Source organism: Perissodus microlepis, chromosome 16 (genome assembly GCF_051167445.1).
Source record: "Perissodus microlepis isolate ML-2025 ecotype Zambia chromosome 16, ASM5116744v1, whole genome shotgun sequence".
Classification (NCBI taxonomy): Eukaryota; Metazoa; Chordata; class Actinopteri; order Cichliformes; family Cichlidae; genus Perissodus; species Perissodus microlepis.
In genome coordinates this window covers 17,864,622-17,886,609 of record NC_140476.1, presented here as the reverse complement: position 1 = coordinate 17,886,609, position 21,988 = coordinate 17,864,622, and the positions used below count along the sequence as shown (strand labels likewise).

The 21,988-nt window shown below is 41.8% G+C and overlaps 1 protein-coding gene across 1 annotated transcript in view; it reads right to left on the bottom strand.

Moving 5' to 3' along the window:
- anos1 (anosmin 1) overlaps window positions 1-18,017 on the bottom strand; it is a 40,953-nt gene extending 22,936 nt beyond the window's left edge. Inside the window, exons 1-2 of the mRNA XM_084954917.1 lie at window positions 17,730-18,017; window positions 12,067-12,114 (exon numbers count right to left, since the gene is read on the bottom strand). Coding sequence (XP_084811043.1) covers window positions 12,067-12,114; window positions 17,730-17,921 — 240 coding nt within the window. The 5' untranslated portion in view covers window positions 17,922-18,017. The remainder of the gene's footprint in view (window positions 1-12,066; window positions 12,115-17,729) is intronic.
- Between the last annotated feature and the right edge of the window lie 3,971 nt (window positions 18,018-21,988).

Here is a 21,988-nt window from a genome sequence, read left to right as displayed (position 1 = left end):
CAAATGGAAATGTCTAGGGCTGGAAAATGACGCCAATGTTAAAAAAAAAAAAAAAGCAATCAGTTGCAGCTTCCAGGTTAGAAATGCAAACTTGGATGCAGGAATAAACATGTTCACCGCCTGATACAAAAAATTATGTGGTCTTACTTCCCCCTGTGTGAAAACTGTATTGGATCCTGAAAAGTATGCATTATTAGGTGCAAAGACACTTTTTGCTAAACTAAAACCGTGCAAACTGCACACTCATTGGCCAGTGAGTTGTGATTCAAACATTACCTTCATTTTGAAAAATAATATGACTAAAACTTACAAAATAAATTACATTTTCTATTCATTATGACCCCAAAATGAGTAAATAAGCCGATAAATTTAGCAGGAAAGCACGTACAGAAGTAAAGGCAGAAAGCTATATTTCTATAGACTTCTATAGGATTGAGAGTCTTTATGCAACCATTGCTATCGCCATCTGGTGGCCTTCTGATAGAATGCTTTATGGCTTTAATTTTCTATCCTGGAAGCCAAGTCCATGTGTAATGGACTTGGGGGGGTTCATCCAACAAATTTTTTTTGTATTTGTATGTTACTCACCCCTCATTAGCTGGTATCTGTGTCTTTGAGATGCACTTGTACAGTTTATGAATGCTAACTGATGCAGAAATAGCCGCTTATGACTCCAAACATCATAAATGAGTGGGTGCCATCACAGTGGTTTGTGGTTTGTAGGGACAGTCTATCTATATCTAGAACTTGTGTAAAAGTTCCTATATAAATAGCGCCACGGTATGATCTTACAGTGAGTATCAGTGGATCCTCTGGAGATTTGAAGTACTCAAACATTTACATTTCTTGCACCACCACCAGCTAATGTTTAACTTCCGAAACATAAACTGGAAAAGCTACACCACTGAACAAGAGTGGAGAACATAATTGACCTGGGCGTAGTGTATGTGCTGGTTCTGGGTGCCAGCATCGGGGCTCCCTCAAGCAAATTTCTCAGGCTGGCATCGGAGCTACCATCTGTTTTAGTATCACAAGAAATGCATGTAATTATTCTATGGAATGTTAACATATTTCAGGACAAATTTCACCCCCCAAAAAACACAAATGCTTTCCTTTTCTCAGAGATGTAAACAAGAGCATGGGGTTGTTTCAATGGACTTGAGCTGTTAGCCTTAACAAAAGCATTTGGGCGGCTGATTTCCCCTTTGTCCTCTTATCTTCCTGCCCAATGGTGACACATTCTGCATGGTTAAGTAGGAACATCCAGAGCGCTCTTTCACTCCCCATTTCACGCTGTAATAAAACGCAGCAGTTGTTACTCTGGGGGACCCTGAAAGGCATTCTGTGGGGCCGATGAGAGAGTCGGGCTGAATGGCAGCCAATGCCACAGCCCATCTTCACTTTTTCATGCCTGAGACGAGGCTGGGAGGGGGGCGACACGGGGACTGAGAAGGGAAGGGAGATAGAGCGAGGGAGGGGGGTCTGCCGTGCATGGAACTGCCTTTCTTAGTCATCGTATGGTTATCTCCACCCATTGTAAAATGCTTACTGCCCCAAGTGAGTAACTGGAATAACATAAACTATGAAAAGTGCATACAGAAAATGTCACACAAGTGTATTGTTTTAGTTAATGAAGCATGAACTGCTACCAGTCAAGGTAGCCCCAGGCTTAACAATACACAGTGTACACAAAACAGGAGCCATAATTCAAACTGATGTGGATGACATTTTCCCATATTGCTCGAACATATTTGTACAGTCACGTGGAGCTGTGTGAGACAGCTATGACTGATTCTGTCATTTTGTAAATGAAAATTCAGCAGACACAAATTTATGTGGGTACCTGTGCTTTCCCTCCAATCAACCTGCTATAACACGGGTCCCTGTAGATTTTTTCCCACCGCTATCCCAAAAGCTTAGAGATGACATCTGGGAGATGAAGGTATTGATCCAGGCACTGATGGTGAGTGTCATAGCTTGAGTGCTGCCAACAAATATTTACAAGGTGCCTTTGCTGCTCCTTGGGATGAAGCCACAGCTTTTTTTTTTACCTGCTCTGGTTGACTCAGATATGGTGGATTCTTTGTTGTTGATCACACACACATTGTAAATCTCACCTCCAATCTCATTGAGTTATGGCTATTTTTTGCTGCCCTGGTGCTTTTCACACTCCCAATGACTGTACTCAATTATTCCAGCAGCTCCCGGCTCATATCTATCGACCCATCCAGGAGTAAGTTGCTGGGTTTGCTCTCTCCTCTAGCGAAACAGGCACGTACTCCATCTCTTCACTCACTCTATTTCACTTTTATTCAGCTGTCACCCCCCCCTCCCCTCCCCCAAGCTTGCTCAGATTCTCCTAAATTGTTATATCTCCTCTCAATTCTCTATCTCAGCTTTTCATTCTCTCCCTCTCACTCTAAGGGCCAGGTAAGACCTGATAAATTCGAAAACTCATTTTTGGCCGTCCATCTGAACTAAGCCACAATGTTCACATCAACATTTTCCAAAAATCTCTCCAAAGTAGAAACATGAGAAAACATGAGACTCGCACTGCAGTGTTGACAAAGAATTAGCTTTTTTTTTTTTTTAATTATGTAAGATATCTTATGCAAACATGGCCACTGAACTTTTACTTGCCTCCAGCTTTTGTCTGGGTTCATCTTTGTGTGTTTTCCAAGCCGTACTTGTAACCGAGCACAGTGTAACTGACACTTTTTGTGCCAGCTCTAAGGCAACTGCACCGATACGAAAAAAAAGTCATTAAACAAATGTCAATCAAGAGACAAAAAGAGCAGGCCTCAAGTGACATTGTGCAGCTTGGATCACATTTTTACTTTTTATACAATCTTGGTATAAGGCTGAAAATTCTTCTCTAGATCTAGAAAAACAATTTTAATCAAGTTGGAGGAAGGGCGAAGCTGAGAGGCAGCCTCCAGGGCTAAAAAAATACAGACAACACAAAAGTGCTGAAGCCTGCAGTTCTTCAAACGGCCACATGAAGCTGGCTTCAAAAGTGAGTCAATCCTCACTGACTCCCATTTTAACATGATCAGCTTTAAAGGAGAAATAAAAAGCATTAGAGCCTGGTACAACAATAACAACAACAAAATAATCTCTGTTGCAGATTTCCCCCTACATAACTATGTGATTTTTTTTCATCCATTTAAATATATTTCCAAGTCTCACATTTAAGTGGCCACTGAGTGACAGGTCTATGTTGACACAAATAGTTACAGACGTTAGCTCTCTGCTAGGCTTCACCTGAGCTAAGGTCCCAGTCACACAGGCCTAGAGACTGGTCAGCAACCAACCTGAAACTAGCACTAACTAGGGAAACATGTATTCCCAGACTGTTTGGCAACTGGTTGCCAGAGGCTGCTGGCACTGACTAGGTGTAAAGAGGTGTGTGGTGCTGCACTAAAAAACTCCTTGGAATTGCTTTGGTGAGGGACAGATTGCAATGGCTACTCGCAGTTTGCATGAAAGACGACAACATGACTGCAAAGACTTGCAAACTACTTGCTGAGCAGAAGTGAAACCTTAAAGTTCGACACAACCTGGAAACAGAATCGTGCCTTTTAAACATGCAATTTGCAGGAAAAGATCCTCCATTTACAGTTTGTGTCACCACATCAGGAGATATACACAGCATATTGGCCAAGTAGTTGGCCAGTACTTGCAGACAAGTTAGCATTTTCCATGCAAACTACAGGTGATGGTTGCAATCTGCTAGTGAGAAAACCGATAAATAGGAGGTTTTTGGTGCAGCTAGATCTTGGCAACTGATTTCATCTAGTGTCAGCCAGGAGCCTCCAGCACTCGCCAACCAGTCGGGGAATGCACATTTAACTTTAGCAACTGGAGTTTGACCTTAAACGTAAGTTACTGAACTAGACTGTGTTTGTGGTGTTATAATATTTCTGTGTAGTTAACTGTATTACGGTGAATGTATTTGGTGTTCTAGTCCAAACCTTCTAAACCAAAAAGATTTTTAGTTTGCTCAAAATTACAAAGTAGTGCTTCAAAATGTTCACATGTGGGCTGCTGAAGCTAACAAACCTCAAAACCTCTTCCCAAAAAGAAAAATCTTAACATATAAATATTTTCAAATTTCTTACATGACAGCAAGCATGACTTGGCATACTCTGTCTGAGCATCACTATTTCTCACAGTAAAGCCATAATACCGACCATTACTCTTAAGGGTTTTCCTGTTTTCTCTAACATTGACCCTCCTTTAAACTGCTTTAAAAATGAGCTTCATTCTAATCCAAAATCTATAAAAATAAAAATGAAAAAAATAACAGTAAGCGAGATAGAGAGAGAGCAACAGCGAGATTCACATTACACGTTAACTAGGTTAAAACATATTTCATCAAGCGCACAAGCTGTGATCTGATGGACTGTAAAATAATACACTAGTAAAGCCTTCCAATATATCTCTGACGTGCCATTATGTTTCAAAGTGACTGTAAAAATACAGCGAGTAAATCAGGAAGAAGATATCCTCGTCCTGAGCTGTTATGAAGTCTAGACACGCCATTTCCTCAACCTAATGTGACCTTATAGTCCATGAGATATCGCGTATTTAATTTCTGCGCCGCCGTAAATTAGCACAGGTGTGTGCTGCGCAGACAGTGGGTGGATCGTGTCGAATAAAAAAGATTCAGTGTGCTGACTTGAGATGTGAGATTGTGAGGCTGTATAGAGTTGCAATTTTCTTTTTTTCCCCATAAGCAGGAGCTTGCTTATGTAAATGCCACTAATTCTATTTAGGGCTGTAAGATTTATGTTGGTTTTATTGTTTCAGAGGCAACAGAAAAGCTATTTGCTGGGATGGAAGTACATTTTTTATTCATATGAAGTTTTGGCCTGTTATTTTTGGGGAAAGAAAGAAAGAAAACTATGCTGTAGCAGTTACTGTGAGGTGTTTTGTTCCGCGATTACATAAACCTCTGCAAACTAACAGGAAACCCACAGGGCTAGCAGTGTCAGTGGAGAATTACTTTAGTCAGGAAAGACAAAAATGATGGCATGTTTAGTGCTTCTGCACTTCATTTGTTCCAAACCAGGTAATCTATGATTCCAGCAAACTGGTAGCTGTCTGCCCTCCTCCATCTATCTTCAGGCACATCCATACCACATGGAAATGTGGGTTTTTCCACTATCACAACAAACCATCAGTCATAAGTATACGATGTGACAACTCTATTAAGTGATTGACACTAGGATTTGCAAAGGCTTCTTCAAATTTCTCTTAAACAAATAATGACATATTTTCCAAATGTCCGTGTGTTTTACAGCCCTGTGCGGGACATATGCTGCGAGCATTTAAAGTGTCATAATTCCCTCTTCAATACAACCAACTAAAACAATGTTGTTTTCCAGGTCCAGTGGGGTGAAACTGAATTTATGTGATTCGAGACTTTCTATTTTGTTTGTCAAACCAGGCTCAGAGACGTTGAGTGAGCTAGCAGGTGGTGTCACAGACATTCTTTGAGGATCACTTTAATTATTAATTTAAATGCAGTTGAGGGCGCAGACAACAAAGAGCTGAATAGCAATAGCTTGGCAGAAAGTGAGAAGGAAAAGAGGAGGAGTTGGGGGGGGGCAATGCATGAATTATACATTTATCCCACAATCAGAGGTGCCTGCCTTATTTATGAGCAAAAACAGCCCGCACAGCTTTGCCAGAATTGTGCTTTGTCTACTGTGGAATGCAATAGGAGTTCACTTAATACTTAATGACTCTGAAGTTTCACCCAGACACACAAACACACCAATGCCCCACTGCCCTTTAAAGGGCTCCTTTTCTTACAGGTCCACGGGCGTCTCACGTTATGTTCTGCAGTGACAGGAGTCAAAATTACAGTGGCTGTAACCAGACCTTCAGTTATCACCTACTTCTGAGCTCAGTTTACATTTCATGACAATTAGACTCAACAGGATGTATCCATCATGTGGGGTCAGATTGGTGATAAAGAGGCCGCCATGAGCTTTTGCTGTGACATGGCATGGGAAAGCCAAACCCTCTCCACGGTTTTCCGAAAAGCATGTCAGATCTGCCCAATGCATGATATACTGTATTTACACCCAAACAATCACGCATAATGTGTTGATGACAGACGTATAGAAGCAGAGTTGAAAGCGGGATCGCACGATAAAAACACTTCCTCATCGGCAAAGCCATTTATTCAGACTGTTCACACGGTTGATTTATGGCGACAACAGTGAACTCCTGCTTACCATGCATGGGATGAAAAATGAATTTCTGCCATTGTAGACTGAGGACATGGTAAACAAGTCAAAAGGCATTAGCTCTGCTGGCTTGTTCCATAAAATGACCACTCAAGCCGTCTTAATCCCTTCCTGCTTCATCTCAAATCAAATGAGACCAGACCTGAAGATTCTGTGACAATGTAGGCCAAATACATATAAAACACAACATGCCATAGAGGGGAGGAAAGCCATCTTAATCCCATGCTTCAGTCACATTCCACCACTATCTCCAGTTGTTTATTTGAGTTTCAGACACACTTTAAATTCACTAATCCTACTTGCCCTCTCTAGTGTTCACTAAACAGCCCCTCAGCGTTATCGGCATCTTTGAATTGCAACACATCCAGATTGAGAAATAACATGCAGACAAAAAAAAAAAAAAGTAGTGATATAATGCATTCTCTTTGCTTGATGTGATGACTGAATTTTCTTTTACATGTAATTCAAAAAGCAGTGCAAAGACTTCACAAACAGAGGGCAAACCTGGGCATGTTGAGTACGTAAGATAAAGTATACAGCTGTGGAGAGCAAACAAAAGACAAAAAAAATAGACTTTCTCTTCATCTCTGATACAAGTTCAGACTGGAAAAGCTGAAGTATAATCTACTTTACTGAAGTAGTCATCTCCAAGTCAGAAGGTTAAGAGATACATCGGTCATCGAGGCCCTGGTTTTCAATCGTTCTGAAACCATCACACACAGCACTCAGTGTGGGGTTTATCTGCGGGATGTAGCAGCTTTGAGTGCAGCTGGAATAAATTGATAAGCCCCCATCTACTAAGTACATCAGCTTAAAGATTCTTAAATTCTAATCTTTCTTTCACCAAGGCGACTGTTGGCACGATCGGTCTGGAAACGAAAATACAAACAACAACCGCGAATAAAGCCACCGAATGAATTCTTGCTACAGCACCTCTTAACACGTGATCTTAGGAAAGGAAATGATGGCAAAGTTAATGTGATAAGTACGTTGTAATCTGTGATGTTCAGCCAATACGTCCTCAGATTGAGAATAAACACTTGGATGATGGCAGATTGTCTCAGTGTGACTGGTCATTATTGCTAAAAGAGGATTTCACTGCAGCTTTGATTACATTAATCCTTCAAGAGAATTAAATCCTTTCTGACAGGGAGAACATGGGAAATCAGGCTATCTGTGAAACTTTGATTATCTTTAAGAAAAAAATAAAAAGGCCCCTTATGCTCTGCCGGATCAATAAAAACAGACAGGTATAAGATAGCGAGCATATTTTTTTCCTGAAGTATTTCCTGGCGCACTCATCACTCAGATGCTGAGCAGACAGGATTGCAAAGACGAGCTCTGGATTGAGCTTTCACTGCTGAAAAAGTCTCAACTGCAAGCCTCGCAGCCTCTTTGCCTCCTCTCCTGTGGCCACGTCTTTGGTGTTTCTTCTTTTTTTTTTTTTTTTTCTGTGGGGGTTTTCATTCCCTGCCACCCACCATGTGAATAATGAGCTCCACAGATAGCAGCCAATGAAGCGACCCCCCCGTTAACCAATGAAACTTAACAACCATGTCCAGATCAGGTCCTTCCTGCTGGGACTGACCAGCCTTGCTTCACACTCCTCTACCACCCACACACAGACACTCACACTGCCTCAAACTACATAAAATACAAGGGGGGAAAAAAAGGCAAAATACATGGCTGTCTTTTTACATGATCTCTCAAAATTGAACACTCGGGTCACATATATGACTACGTGAAATGGGAAAGTGAATTAAGTCAGACTGGCTAGGGCTGTTTCGGGAAAAAAAAATTACACTCTGCTTACACGTACGCTGGCGGGCAATCCAGACACAGTCTACTTGACAGATTGATTTCTAGCCTGGCTTGCTTTGAGGTGTCGGTGCTGGTAATGTGACTAACACGGGGAAGTGCGATGAATGTCTGGCCTCAACATGACCAAAAGGTGCTTTGAAGTCTGTCTAAGCACCTAACAATCCCAGCCATGCCCAGCTGTAAAACTGCTAACCCTTACCCATTGTATCACATCATTTCAGTGCACCTCAAAATGTCCTAACCACCAAGAAAAGCTTCAAGTGAAAGTGACACTTTTCTGATGAATATGCATTTAGTGCTTCAATTAAGATGAACTGGAACCAGGAAATAATAATAAGGTGAGACTTTGGGATCTATTTTATAGGTTCATTTCACTCTGGAAAAAAAAAAAAGAACAAGTGATGAGGAAGTGTGATCGTTTTATTTTGGCGTGAGAAAATGTGTGGGTTGGTAGAAGGGGGGGTTGTGGTTGATAGTGTCTTTGAAAGACACTTTTGAATGTGACATAGTAGCATTCCAGCGATTGTTATTCAGGAAAACCGCTCCAAAGCTTCCAACATGTGAAGACGAAGGCGCGTGTAATCCAAAAGAGTAAACACTTCTTATTCTTGCTCTGGAATTTGAAGCTTAGGGTGTGAGTGATAGGAAAGATCACTCAAAGGAGCCACCTGGTACACGCAAGGCATCTATGAAAGACATGCACGACTCATTGGCGTCGAATGGCAGCCAGACAATGCTGCTCTCTAAAGATTTATCTCCCTGCAAATGCTTGATAAGTAAATATGGGGCTATGATTGGCTCACAGAAAAATGCAGGACTGAGTCAACATCTCCCCGATAAAGGATGGAATTTTTAAATATGGAATTTAAATATCATCCTATATGGAGGGAAAAGTAAAAAATAGCCCACTTTCCTCCTGAGGAGTTATTCTGATTGGCGCCTTTCAGTGAATTACTGCAGGCCAACCTATCTAGGCATATAGAGTATGCCCTTTCTTCTCATCCTTCCCTGATAGAAGTTTGAGTAATGAAGCGCACAGCTTTCTTGCAGACATTTAGTTGCCTTAAGTCTATCCTAGCATTTGATGTGGAGCCTGGATCACACCCACAGGGAAGCACACCCTGCAAATATCAGCTACGCTCTGAACATGGAAAGCTTCTTGGCTTCTTCTGCATGCTCTCCCATGCTGTGGGCACACAAAATATATTTTCTTTGCCCCACCAGAAGAAAAAAAGAGAACACCCTGGAGTGTTTTTTGTTTTTTTTTTTGGTTTTTTTAACTTTTAGGGAATACAGCCAAACTTCTCAAGAGGCGAGCTCTAACAGTAGGGAAACAAAATGACAATAGCTCCTACAACTGCTTGCCGTCTACTTCCCTGGCATTCCCCTGCTGAATAGACTTTGTCTGCTGGCCCACTGTTGTGGCATGATAATGACTCCCCAGCTCTTCAAATGCCACCTCGCTCGGCTCTGGAGAGAGGGCAAGCAGGTTAATTACCATTACAATGGGGGAAACTGAGAGCAGGGCCAACTCTGGACACTGCATACGAGATGACCGGGATGACTTTCTCATCACAAATGGAAACAGGAGGCTTTGATTTCCTAAAACGCAGACAGATGGACAGGGTCACAGCATCTTTGTCTAAACTATTAGGCAGCCCTTCCTTGCATTTCCTTCACAGGCAGGGAGCTCTCAGTGGCTCTTTAACCGTTCTCCAGGGTGGACAGGCCTTCTGCCCTAACGCACTCCCCCCGAAGCTGCTGCCTTTGTCTTCTCTGTTTGACTGTGAGCTGTTCATGAAGTGAAGAGGCTAATCAGCGGCTGTAGAGCTATTCACGGGGAACCACTGTACAGCATGGGCCCATTTGGTGCAATTGTCAGAGTGGCCACAATAGCTCTCTGTTTTGACACGCTAAACACAGGCCCTGAGAGCACACTCGAGCCATTGATGTGGATGTGAAGTGTGGTGATGTTTGCTACCAAAATATTGACTTCTTGGTGCAAATTAAACTTAAGCACCATGCCCTGGCCCGCACCCTGAATGGCTGAATTGAAGCCTAGAATTAAATTAATTCGATTTGGAGAGCCCTTGAAACGGAAAGTAGCAGAGCATCACAGCTGTAGAACAGCAACACAAACATATCATTATTTTTAAGGGCTTACATCAAATCCAGCCTCGTGTATTTACAGTCTACAAGTAGGATAAAGAAGTGCTAACTGGCATGTTTGTTTCAGCGGGGAGACCAAGAAGTTCATTACAGAGTTTTTTGGGATATTTGCAGAGTTTCAGCAATGTTAGCTGGTTGATTATGAAAACAGTATGCTGTCTTAGACTTGCAGCCAGCAAAAGATTTTTTATTTCTTTTCTTTTTTTTTCAAACATAAAACTCTGAATTACTGAGGGATGGCTGGTGCCAAGAGCTGTTGTTGGCTATCGCAGTGGAAAGGAGAGGAACAAGTTTCACAGCATTATGGTGAAAACAAAGAAGGTTCGCCTGCTTGACTGAAGCAAAATGTCACCAAAGTTTTAAAATAAAATAAATGACATATTTTCTTAATCACACATTACGTTTTAGAATGAACTTGGATCACACGAGCTTCAGACTGTACTCACTAATATAACTAATGTAATTTGACTACTTTATTCAAAGAGGATGTGCGACTTTTTGCAGGAAAGGACAGTCAGAGCAGCATTAACCTGGCGTGTTTTCGATGGCAGGAGAAACCTGAGCTCTCGGGAGACCATGCAAACTCCAAACAGAAAGGCCGTGCCTGTGTTGGAACTGGGGGAGCACTATACAATGACATTTCACCCCCAAATTAGTACAGATTTAGTGGTGTTAACAGTGCAGAAGAATGTGCTGTAAGTGCATGATAAATAGGACACGTGAAACAACCCGTACAGAACACATGACAAAGCACTGTTGCAATAGCTCGGCTTTATCCAAGACAAATTCAAATTGCTCGAGAAACGATTTGAAATTCAAAAAAGGGAATTTCACTTTGCAAGGCTGTTGATACTAGACACTGATTGGGATTAATAAGTACTCCACATGAAGCCACATTAAGTAAGCACAAATAACCGCCGCCGCTCTGTATTTTAATGAGTTTTCAATTAATCACAGTCATTGTAATAATGCGTTTTACACAAATTCTCAGCATGCATTCCTCTCTAACTGCAGACTGATAAAGGCATGCGAGGAAAAGTTATCGAATTTGTCCTCACCAAGCTACCTTGACATATAAGGCGGACATATAAGTGAGGAAAAAAAGAAACATCTGATGCTTCATGAAAGGAAAACCTGTCTTCTTGCAAATATGCGTGTTGTGTATGCCCTATTTTGATTCAAAGAGGTCTAACATTGCTGGATCTTGGTTTCAATGCCTGCGCGCGGGAAATGAGAGCATTTGACAGATCCCAAAAGCATTTCCAAGCATTTCTACTTGGACCTCCGCTAGCACATCCTCCTTAGTTCAGCCCCATCATGTTCTCTGTCCACAGTCTATACAGCGCATCTCTGAGGACCTTGTCAACATCTCCAGGAGAGTCTGATAGAATATGTCAGCACCATCTTTTCAGAGGAGCTGTCAACACAGGCTTTGTATCAACCTTCTTTGGGACAGGGCACAGAACTCAAACAAGCCCTGCGGGAGACATACTTTAATGCATCCGAGTGAAACTCCAAATGACAGCAGAAAGAAAAAAACAATCACGCTCTGCTTTCATAAATTGACACACCTTTAATCTCTTCAGATCTTCTTCAATTGTATTCCAATTACAAGAGCAAATGGGTATCTATGAAAGCAGGAGCAATCAACTATGGTTTTTATCTCATGACAGTCTATGTCAACAGCTTGTGAATCCCGCAGGCATGACAAAACTAGTCCTGTCGTGACTCGTACACTTTATGTTGTATTATTCTTTGATAACGAGGCATGTATGTAGCATGCGTCTCACTCATGGAAGAAATGAAACGGTGTTACCTTGGAGCACTGCTTGTGATTCTGGCACCACACCAAGGATCCATTATTCTGTTGAAAAGAAGGAAAAACATCATCAGTCATCAGACATACTGCTGAAAGAACATTTATAATAACCAATTCATCAAGTCAATGTGCAACTTTGACCCTTTCCTCTCCCTCTCACAATATACGTCCGCGGTGGCCAAGGCCTTTTTGATTAACAATAATGTTAACAGCACAGAAATCTGAAAGGCTGACTGCGAGTCAGCTTTGTGTGCTGAGTGCATGCAGCCCAAGCAGGAAAGCAGGGTCACCACACTAAGGTGAGGGCAAACCTCTGGTCAGTTTCAGCGGAGCATGGTGACCCCAGCTTTTCTGTGAATTTGTTTGATCTCTCAACAGACATCTCAGAGGTCACGGAAGGAGGAACTAATGTCAGCACTCCTGCACAGACCGCAGATATAGCCAATTTGCTCTAATTGCGGTCGAAGTGCCACCTTCGGCACTCCGACAAGGTAAACATTTGGTCCTAATAGAGCCGTGTTTTTGTAAAGCTTCGATGTGTGAATACAGAGGACTATCAAGTGAAGGACTAGTGGAGGTAAATGACTTGTTCAAGCCATTTCCCTTATTCCATAAGGACTGAGAATTATGCTGTTTTTCTCTGCGAACATTATTTTGGTTGGATACCAAGAGGAAGGCTCGAGCTTTGGCATAAATGACCTGGTGATTATGGCGAAAGACAGATCAGCAACAGCTGATTTTCTGCACACTTGCAAAGCAACATTGACATGTCATCACCTTATAAACTGACATGACAATGTTTCATACATTTCCACATTCAGCAGATGCAAATGACGTATTCATCTGGATTTACGTTTTTGGTTGGTTCGTAACCGGAACTCCCTTACAGCTCAACTCGAAGAAGCTGTAAAGTTGTGTAGCACACACGGGAACTGCAACATCAGTTGGTTTAATCACCCATGACATTATAAATAATCATCTGACCATTGATTATTTCCTAGACTTAAGATCACTGACAGATTATCATGACAGTATTCTCAGTGGAGACTGTGTTTATAGAGTTACATTGCTGGAATGTGTAGTCATTGACTTAAATCTGGCCTTGAGTTTTGGATGGTCCCTTTGCATCCCAGTGGAAGAAATGAAGCGGTTAGATAAAGCCAAACTTTAGGGGTCTGCAGGCAAAAGGTCTGCTTAAGTTCAATGTCAAGTTCAAAGCATTTTCTCACAATGTAATCCAGAAGAAATTTCCCATGAGACATTGAGAACTTATCATTAAAGGCTTTAATTTGACATCCAGTACCAGTAGGTGCTTTGCTTTTTGTGTCAAGGATAATGGTTGAAAAGACTTCAAAGGAAGCCATGATTGGACAGTCATGTCTTCAGAGAATCTCTTGAAAAAAACTATTCAGATAAGGATGAAAAAGTACTAAGGACAATTGGAATAGTTTAATTTTGTTACCATGTGAAGTAAAAAATGGGAGTTAATTGGCTCAAATTTAGTGTGCACCAGCGGGTTTTCTGAAGTCTTTGACGTGGTTTGTCAAAATGTTGACTAAACTACGACTTAGTTCTCAAAGATGCCTTATCTTGTCTGAATAATTTGATTAAAATCAATGTGGAATTTTCAGGATGTGTTTTTTTCCCCTTTTAAACATCAATCCCACCAAACAAACCCCATCAGTGTCACCACATCAATAAAACTTTGACATTTACACTGGCAGGCAATGCCTCCAGATAATTTATACAGTTTGTCACAACTCAAGGCCATGTCCTAAATCATCAATCCTGTTTTTGACACCTTTCTTTACCCATCCATCAATGGAGACAGAGCCAGATCCACATAGGAGCTAATTTTGCTTTGTGACAGCATCCCCGTAGCAGAGAGGCTCAGCAGGATGTTGCCCCAGCTGTCCAGGCCTGACCCCACCATTTCAGGGACCAACGGGGGAATAATTATAGGTCAGGACTTCATCCCTCTGACTCACCATGACATTCCTCTGCAGTCTGAACGTTATGCAGTCCTGAGGACTGTCAAGGACTCAAGTGAATGAAGTCTTTCCAGATATTCTCCTGTGTGAGGAGACCAGACAGTGGCGCACAAACGCACGAAGGTGAACCATGCTTTGTTGATGACAGCGGAGTGACTAGATGAGGCATGTAAACAGGGTATCTATCACAAAGATACACTATGGGCATTGTCAGTTGAGAATTAAAGCAGGTGGGCAAGGGCGTGTTGCATTGTCTAGACAAACTGAGACGAACATGTACAAAGGCCTTTTGATCTTTGAGTAGTCCAATCCAGCTTTTGAAACTGGAAATCTTTGTCTCCTATGGGCGTCTGATTTGGATTAAAAGCATTGCGGTTCCCACTAATCACATTTTCAAATTGCATTTAATCCAGCTGGTCTACAGGTCCCCGTACTTTTCTAGCCAAGTCAACTGGAGACTGGACTTCAAAGGACAGACTACGATCTCTCTCTGTGTCCTTTGACATCTCAGGAGTTGTCAGGCATCACCAAAATAACTTCTCCTTAAGGGAACATACGCAGCAGCAAAATATAGGAGCCTGAGATTTAGGCTTCGACTCGAGTGGGTGTGAGGGCTGTGGTCATTCTGCCCATTAATTATTCACATTATATGAATAATTTGTCAGACGCTCTGAAAGTGAGCTAATGCGTTCAGTGCGTGTTCAGTGTTAACATTAAAGGGTGTTTCAGAAATGTAAAGCAACACTAGTGTAAAGTTGTCTCCACTTAGGAATGAGGCTTATTTGTCAAATGAGGTAGCTCAGGGTGTAGCAGCACTCTGGGCTGAGATTTACAGACATGACTGTCATGGTTTAAAAGCATTTATGGAGAGAGGTGAGGCCAAGCTACATAGACCCCTTATTCATCCGCTGTCTTCACTAATGAAAAACTCCACACATGAGACGAGCACTGGCTGAGGTTTGATTCCACCGCAGGTTATTTAATATCAAAGGCGAAAACAAGGGGACATGGAAAAACCACTCGCCAATGTTTTTTCTTGCCTTCACTTAAAACACAAACCTCTCAGGCAAGATGCTTAGACTTTACTATGCAGCACACAAGCGATGAATGACTGAATTTAAGATGTTAGATTTTTATTGCTCCGAATGTAATAACAAGACCTCGTGGACACACCTTGTTTTTGGCTTCACAGGTCCCCACATAAATAATCCACTACAAGGCTGATGCTTTCAGAATACATTATTGCACGGGGCTCCCAGCTCGCTCTTAATATTTTAAAGTGTCCGAGGCTAATATTTATGGTTGGGTGTTCCCCTCTGTCTATTGTACTAGGGTGACAAGTTCCCCAAAAGTGGAGTAAAATGCCGATAAATCTCTATTTGGAAATACTATTGCATCAATAAATCTAGTGATGCTATAAATCTGACAACCCGTGAGTTTCCTAACTCAGCAACTCTATGCTTGTTTCCATTTCACACTAATTCAGAACTGGGGCAATTAAAACAAAGTCTCTGATTTGCATTCTGATTCAGCCACATAAAGAAAGGAAAGACGCGTGGGTGTTCATAACATCTGTAATAACATCCAAATTCTCCAAGTATCATTCCAGTCTTAAATTCCAGCTGCAAAATGTGTTAAGAGGAAAATTTGTCTCTTGTACCCTAACCAAAATAAGCAGCCCATATAGATTACCAGATATTGAGAAGACACAGTAAAATATTAAGAAACAGGAGGCAAACGTTTGACATGCAGCCAAGGTCTTTCATTTCCATTAAAATGGAAAGGCTTGCATGTCTTGGTTTTCCCACTGAGTATTAAATGACCCCTGAAGGATGTCCGAGATGAATTAAGAGGTCTGTCGTGTCGATCCTTGGAGTGGAGCTCCAAGCTGCCGTTGCTGTAATAAGATCTGGCAGAGGAAGCAGATCCACCTGTGGGTTGTGCTGACTGAGCATGCCCCACTGTTGTGGCAACATTACATTAGAGCTTATCACATTTAGCACAATTGGGCGCCAGCATTTAGCAGGAAGGTGACCTCCTTGGAGCAGCACTTGGTAGCTTGATGTATATATCCTGTGCATGCCTATGAGGTGTGATGCTGGCATTTATTGGCAGGGCCAGGAGGGTAGAGGTTGGGGGTGGGGGATGGAGATTGGCAGGGCATATGTTTTTGCAGCTGACCAGACCCCCCATCCTCACATAAAAGGACTGTTGAGAAAACAGTGCATAAGACAGTTCGTGCAAATTATCAACAATTGCCGTCTATTCTTAGACCCACAAGCTTGCTCCAGCACCCTTGCTTATCACCAACCACAAAACGCCCCTCTCTTTAGACAAACACCTTCCTCTCATCTTCCCCTCGCTGAAGAGCGCCCCAGACTCTGAGGCTCTGCAGTCAATTATACTGACTGTTAGCTGTTCATTAGAGGTGAGACTCCATCAGTTATTTGGCCTCCTGGCTGGTCACTAATTTAATCCCCCCAACTTTGCAAGCTAGGGATGCAACACACTGTATATTCTCTAAATTAATCCCTGACACTATTTGCCAAGTTGCACTTTAAGAAATACAAACTGGGTCTTCTACTTTCCATCCGTGTGGGATTTTTCATTGGAATAAAGACACTTCATCCATCAGCCTTATTATCCCTTAATATAATTCCTTTAAATTAACTGCAGAAGCTCTGTGTCCCACGGACCTGCATTACTACACCAAATCAATAAGTGCTTTCAGTGTAAAAGTAATTGGTACCAAAGAAATAAAGCAATGGGCTTTGCTGATTCATTAGACCTAATTACAAATTTACCTTGCCCCAGAATGTTTCCTGACAATCAGGGATTCATTAATGCACCTTGAGAAAGACATGCCTTGCAAATGCAAATGAAGTGAATATAAAGGCCGTCAGCAGACAGATAGCTGGTGAAAAGGAGCAGAGGGGAGAGGGATCAGTGACCAGCTCTTTTCTCTGGAGTCCTGGGAGAGAACAGTGTGTCCGGTGGAGGGTGAAAAACAACTTCTGACACCACATGCCAAATCATCCAAAGCATACATCTATTTTATATAGGAGCTTCAAACGCGCTCGGGGTCACAGCACGCTTGCTGGTGGGACAACCAATGTCAAAAGTCTCCAAACGCAAGGTAAGAGAAAAGTTACCCACTACATAAAGAAACAGCAGCAAGTACATTTCAAATGAGTGAGAGGTATCTCATTTTCCAGTAATTAGCAAGTAATGAATGGAAGCTGGCTCAACTGAGAGGCATTCATAATGTCTCTGTCTCAAAACACTGAGATGCGTTAATTAGGCTTGATATAGCTTAAAGCCTCCCACTCCACACGTTCACACACACACAGACGGCCACACTCTGTATATAGCAACTTTGTAAGGAAGCAAAGCTGTCATAATTAATGTGAAGCTCAATCTCCAAATTTGTGACAGGGTTGTTTGGTGACAGTGATTGTTCCTAACAGAGCACCAAACTAATGAACTACACGGGCTTCATTAGTGACCTGCTCCAGCCTTCTCACAATGGGCTCAGGATAAACAGGTTTGACTTAGGCTGTGTGGAAATCATCGACCGGCACATCTTCCCATTCATGCAGCGGCACGGCATCGCATTCGCTTCTGATTCCCCGCATATTGTCAGGAGTTCCCGTGAACACATGCTCATACCTGGGAGTGCTTGAAAAACGCAGAGATGCGAGTGATGTGCAGACTGAGGCATCTCGAGGCGCATCTTGCTCGATAAATACTGGCAGTGAAGAAAGAGTCGTCCTGCTTCCTCGCAGACACACTCCCCGGGCTCGTTAGCGCCGTAATCCACAAACACAGGGTCACACACACGTTCAGGCTCCTGGAAAACATTGTCCCTGCTGCTCTGCATTTAATCCCCTCCGCGGATCGGACAACACTGCGTGCAGGCTCCGGCGAAGAAACTAAGGAAACTTCAATTATACACTGGGGAGGAGTCAACGGCTCACGAGCCCTGCTATTGGAGGATCCCGCGGTGACTGACAGGCACGAGGAGCGTTAAAACAGGTAGACTGCTGCATAGTCCTTCACTCTGTCCAAAGCAAAGGCTGTTTGTTTTAGGGAGCAGGCCTGCAAAGGAGGAGGAAGGGCTTGAGTAGAAGTCATACTCGGCAATCAAAACTTGGAATGGGCAGATCAATAAATAAATAAACAACAGACAAGAGATGTTATGGAAACTGTAGTCTATTTAATCAGCACAATCCAGCACCTTCCATCTACCTAAGTATTTTTGTACTGGACATAGCTTTGGATTCCTAGTCTATGACAGATCTATATTCTATCTGTAGTTCTGACCAGTAGCCTAAGTGTACGACAGCTGATCTGATTATATTTTTTGTATAATAAGAACAAGTCTACAAGTTTTAAAGCCAAACACAATTAAAGTATTTAAGCGGTTTTAGATCTATCGCTAAACTGGATAAGAGACATATTAAAAGGAAAATGATCAAGACTCAAGCTTGAGGCCAGGATATCTTGACTTAATCTCCCAGAATCATTGAATGTTCATTAGACATTCAAGTCTTTAAAGCTCCAGTTTGAAATGCAGGGTTTCTGTTTTAATTTAGCAGTCTTAAAGATAACCTCATTTGACATCAACTTTAAAAGGCTACAAGATATACTCGGTCTTCTTCTTTCGGCTGCTCCTTTTAGGGGTCGCCACAGCGGATCATCTGCCTCCATCTCAACCTGTCCCTCGCGTCCTCCTCCGTTGCACTAAACCCTCTGCAAATCCTTCTTTACCACATCAATGAATCTTCTCTGTGGTCTTTTCCTCTTGCCTGGAAGCTCTCGGTGACAAGTAAACAATCTGTCCATCCATCCATACAAACAATCCATCCATTCATCCATCCAACCCCAGGTCTGGATTGCCATTATAAATTCATTTATGAAATCCTTTTTGGCAGCATATCAGCTCGTGTGCACACATAAATCTGTTTACGCTACATTATGTAGAAGAGTTAAACTTACTGATGATACAACTCATCTGACTGTTTCATAGATGGTCTTCTGTATTAAACCACCACATATGGGCTTGGACACACTTGCCAACATCCCAGGGAAGCCCATTCCCCTCCAGCTCTCACCTACATGCTTCACAGTAGCTTGGAAAAACAATTCTACATGGAAAACTATTAAAACCATCCTGACTAAATTCCTCAATATGGACTCCCGACTTCTGGCATCATTTCTTCGCCCCAGGTATGGAGAAAGTATGACATGTAGGAAAAGCTTGAAATCTTTGCTATTTATTGAAGTTAAGGAGTGAGTATTTAATTAGAAAGTTCCCTCAAGGGTTTACAAGACACTCCAGCTTTTGTCAGCTCCTGGAGTACTTTCCTGAACCCCATTACAGCAACAGCATAATGAACTTTTATAGCTGTTGCTCTTAAACTGTATGCAGAGTGGGAGTGAACACGCACTCGCACACCATCATTAGTTTTGGCTTAAATCACTGTCTTGCTTTGGGCCAGTTATACATGCCAAATAGTTTGACCCGTTTCGCCACTGAAAAAGTAATATGCCCATATTTACACATCTTAAATAGCAGGCACTGCACATAGAGCAATGATGGGGATCATGAAAACACAGTAAAGAAAAAAATATCTCTTCCCATTCAAAAAAGGTCCCTTGACAATGATAAAAAGTCAACAATCTGTTCAGTGAGCGTAAGCAGGCTGCAGCATCGAGTGCTCTGGCCTGTCATGCTAAAAATATGTCTTTGTAATCATAAAAATCATCCCACAGTTCTCTAATGATAAGATGGATGTGCATTCATTTCCCTGGTGGTCTCAGACATACAATGGAACTTGGGGTGAGATATCCCTTGCTACTCTTAAAACATTTAAACGCGGATGTCTGTGTACCTTAAAAACAGTATAATGGCTTAATTTGTTGGCTTATTACAGCCATGTGTGATGAATTGGGGGGGGGGAGTTTATAGTAAGCGGTGAAGGAAACACACTGTCTGTGTGCGGTCCTGATGTCTCCTGCAGCCTGTGGGACACATCTTCCTCCAACTCACTGCTTTCATTGACTGGGAAAAGCCTCTTCTAATCGCATACTAAGACCATAAAGCTATCTAAAAGAGGCCATGGTTGTCTGACTGGATTTTATCTCTGACACATATCACACAATTGTTTTACACACCCATGTTTACAATGGGTCTCCACTAGCAACATGTGTTTACCTCCGCAAATAGACTTCAAGGTATATGTTCATCAGTCATATACAACATAGCACTCAGGGCACATAGTCTTAATGAGGTCATGCTTGGCTTAGAGGATAAAACTTAAAGTAAATAGCATTTCATCAACCCTAACACTGCCTTTAATAAAAGAGTCCTCTCATCTTTGTACTCTACCCTTAAGGGTCATTGTGTCCTTTCTCTCAATAACATCAACATTATGTGCTGAACAGCCAATCAATAACCTCACCTTCACATAGAATTATTATATAAAATGACTTCTCTCTTCACAGTGGAACCTTTTGTTCAAGAACACCCTTGGTAACAATGTAGCCTTTTTGCTCTCTTTTTAAGTCATTGTTCTGAGAGATGACTGGATATGCCGGTGTGGCGAGGGACCGGGTGCAGTCTCGAAGCAAAGAGGGGAAAAAAAGGGTTTCTGTAACATGAGCTCACAAAAACATCTCAGAAGACAACACACCAGTGTCAGTTTTCAGCCTGCAAACTCACTGACAAAGAAGGTGCACGACGATCAAACACTTGCCTATCTTTGATGAGTAAAGGGGCAGGTGGACTCAGGGTTCACGCTTTTGATGGTGGTGGTGGGGAGGCACTCGGATCAGAGGGGACCACCGGCTTTTGTTGTGATCACTAGCAAACAAAAGAGATGGAGGTTAGTTAAGCTTAAGGGAGCATTTGAACATGGAAGTGGAGTAATGCTGTAGATGTCGGCAGGCATTTGAATCAGTGTTGCCTGGGTACTTGTGATTAAACAGTAAATTGTCCTTGATGATCTAAAAGCATTGTTAATCAGGGGAATGCTCAGTGTATTGCAATGTATGTTAAAAAGGGCACACGGAATAAATGAGCGTATGAGACATAATAGATAGAATAATAGAGGAGTTTGATTATGTAATATTAGCTGATACTGAGTCTGCATTTGTTCCCCAATTAATATGGTTTCTGATTAATCTGCTTTAAATGAATATAAATCAAATTTCTAACTGATAGCAAGTCTCCAGGGAAACCAGCTGCCACATTTCATCAAAAAGACATTGGCTATCTGTAAAAGCAAGCTACAACAATGATATCAGTGCAAGAGCTATTATCTGTAAGACTCACCCAGCCTTTGATTAAAAAAAATCTTTCATTACAAAGTCAAGCAAAGAAATCATAAATCTAGAAGCAGCAGAGGAGAGAAAAACATTCACCTTTCTAATTTTTTGTAACAAGCCAAATAAGATGTTAGCACAGCACAATATCACTATCACACTGTATATTAATTCAGGATCTGTCATATTACTTGTGATAACTGCAGCTGGTTACCCAGCATTAAAGGAATGTGAATTATTCAATTTCTTATTCACCAAATACTGATATGACATGCAAAAGAGGTCATGTCATGTTTTCTTCTTGCAGATTAAAAAAAGGGGGCGAATATTGATTCACAATTTGGACGTGAAATCTATGCATTGTCTCTGGCCCCGAGTATCTCCCCATGATACACATGCACAAAGACATTCTTTCTGGTGAATCACGAGTAAATGGTTATGTTTTTAAAGTAATAAAAATAGTCCGTCTCATTGATAAAAACAAATACACCCATTGGCCTTACAGCCACCCTTTTGTCTGTTCATAATATCAAGTCTATTCATTGGTGCGTTCACAAGACTTTCTAACATTCCCAGTGAAAATATTTGTCTTGTATATGAGG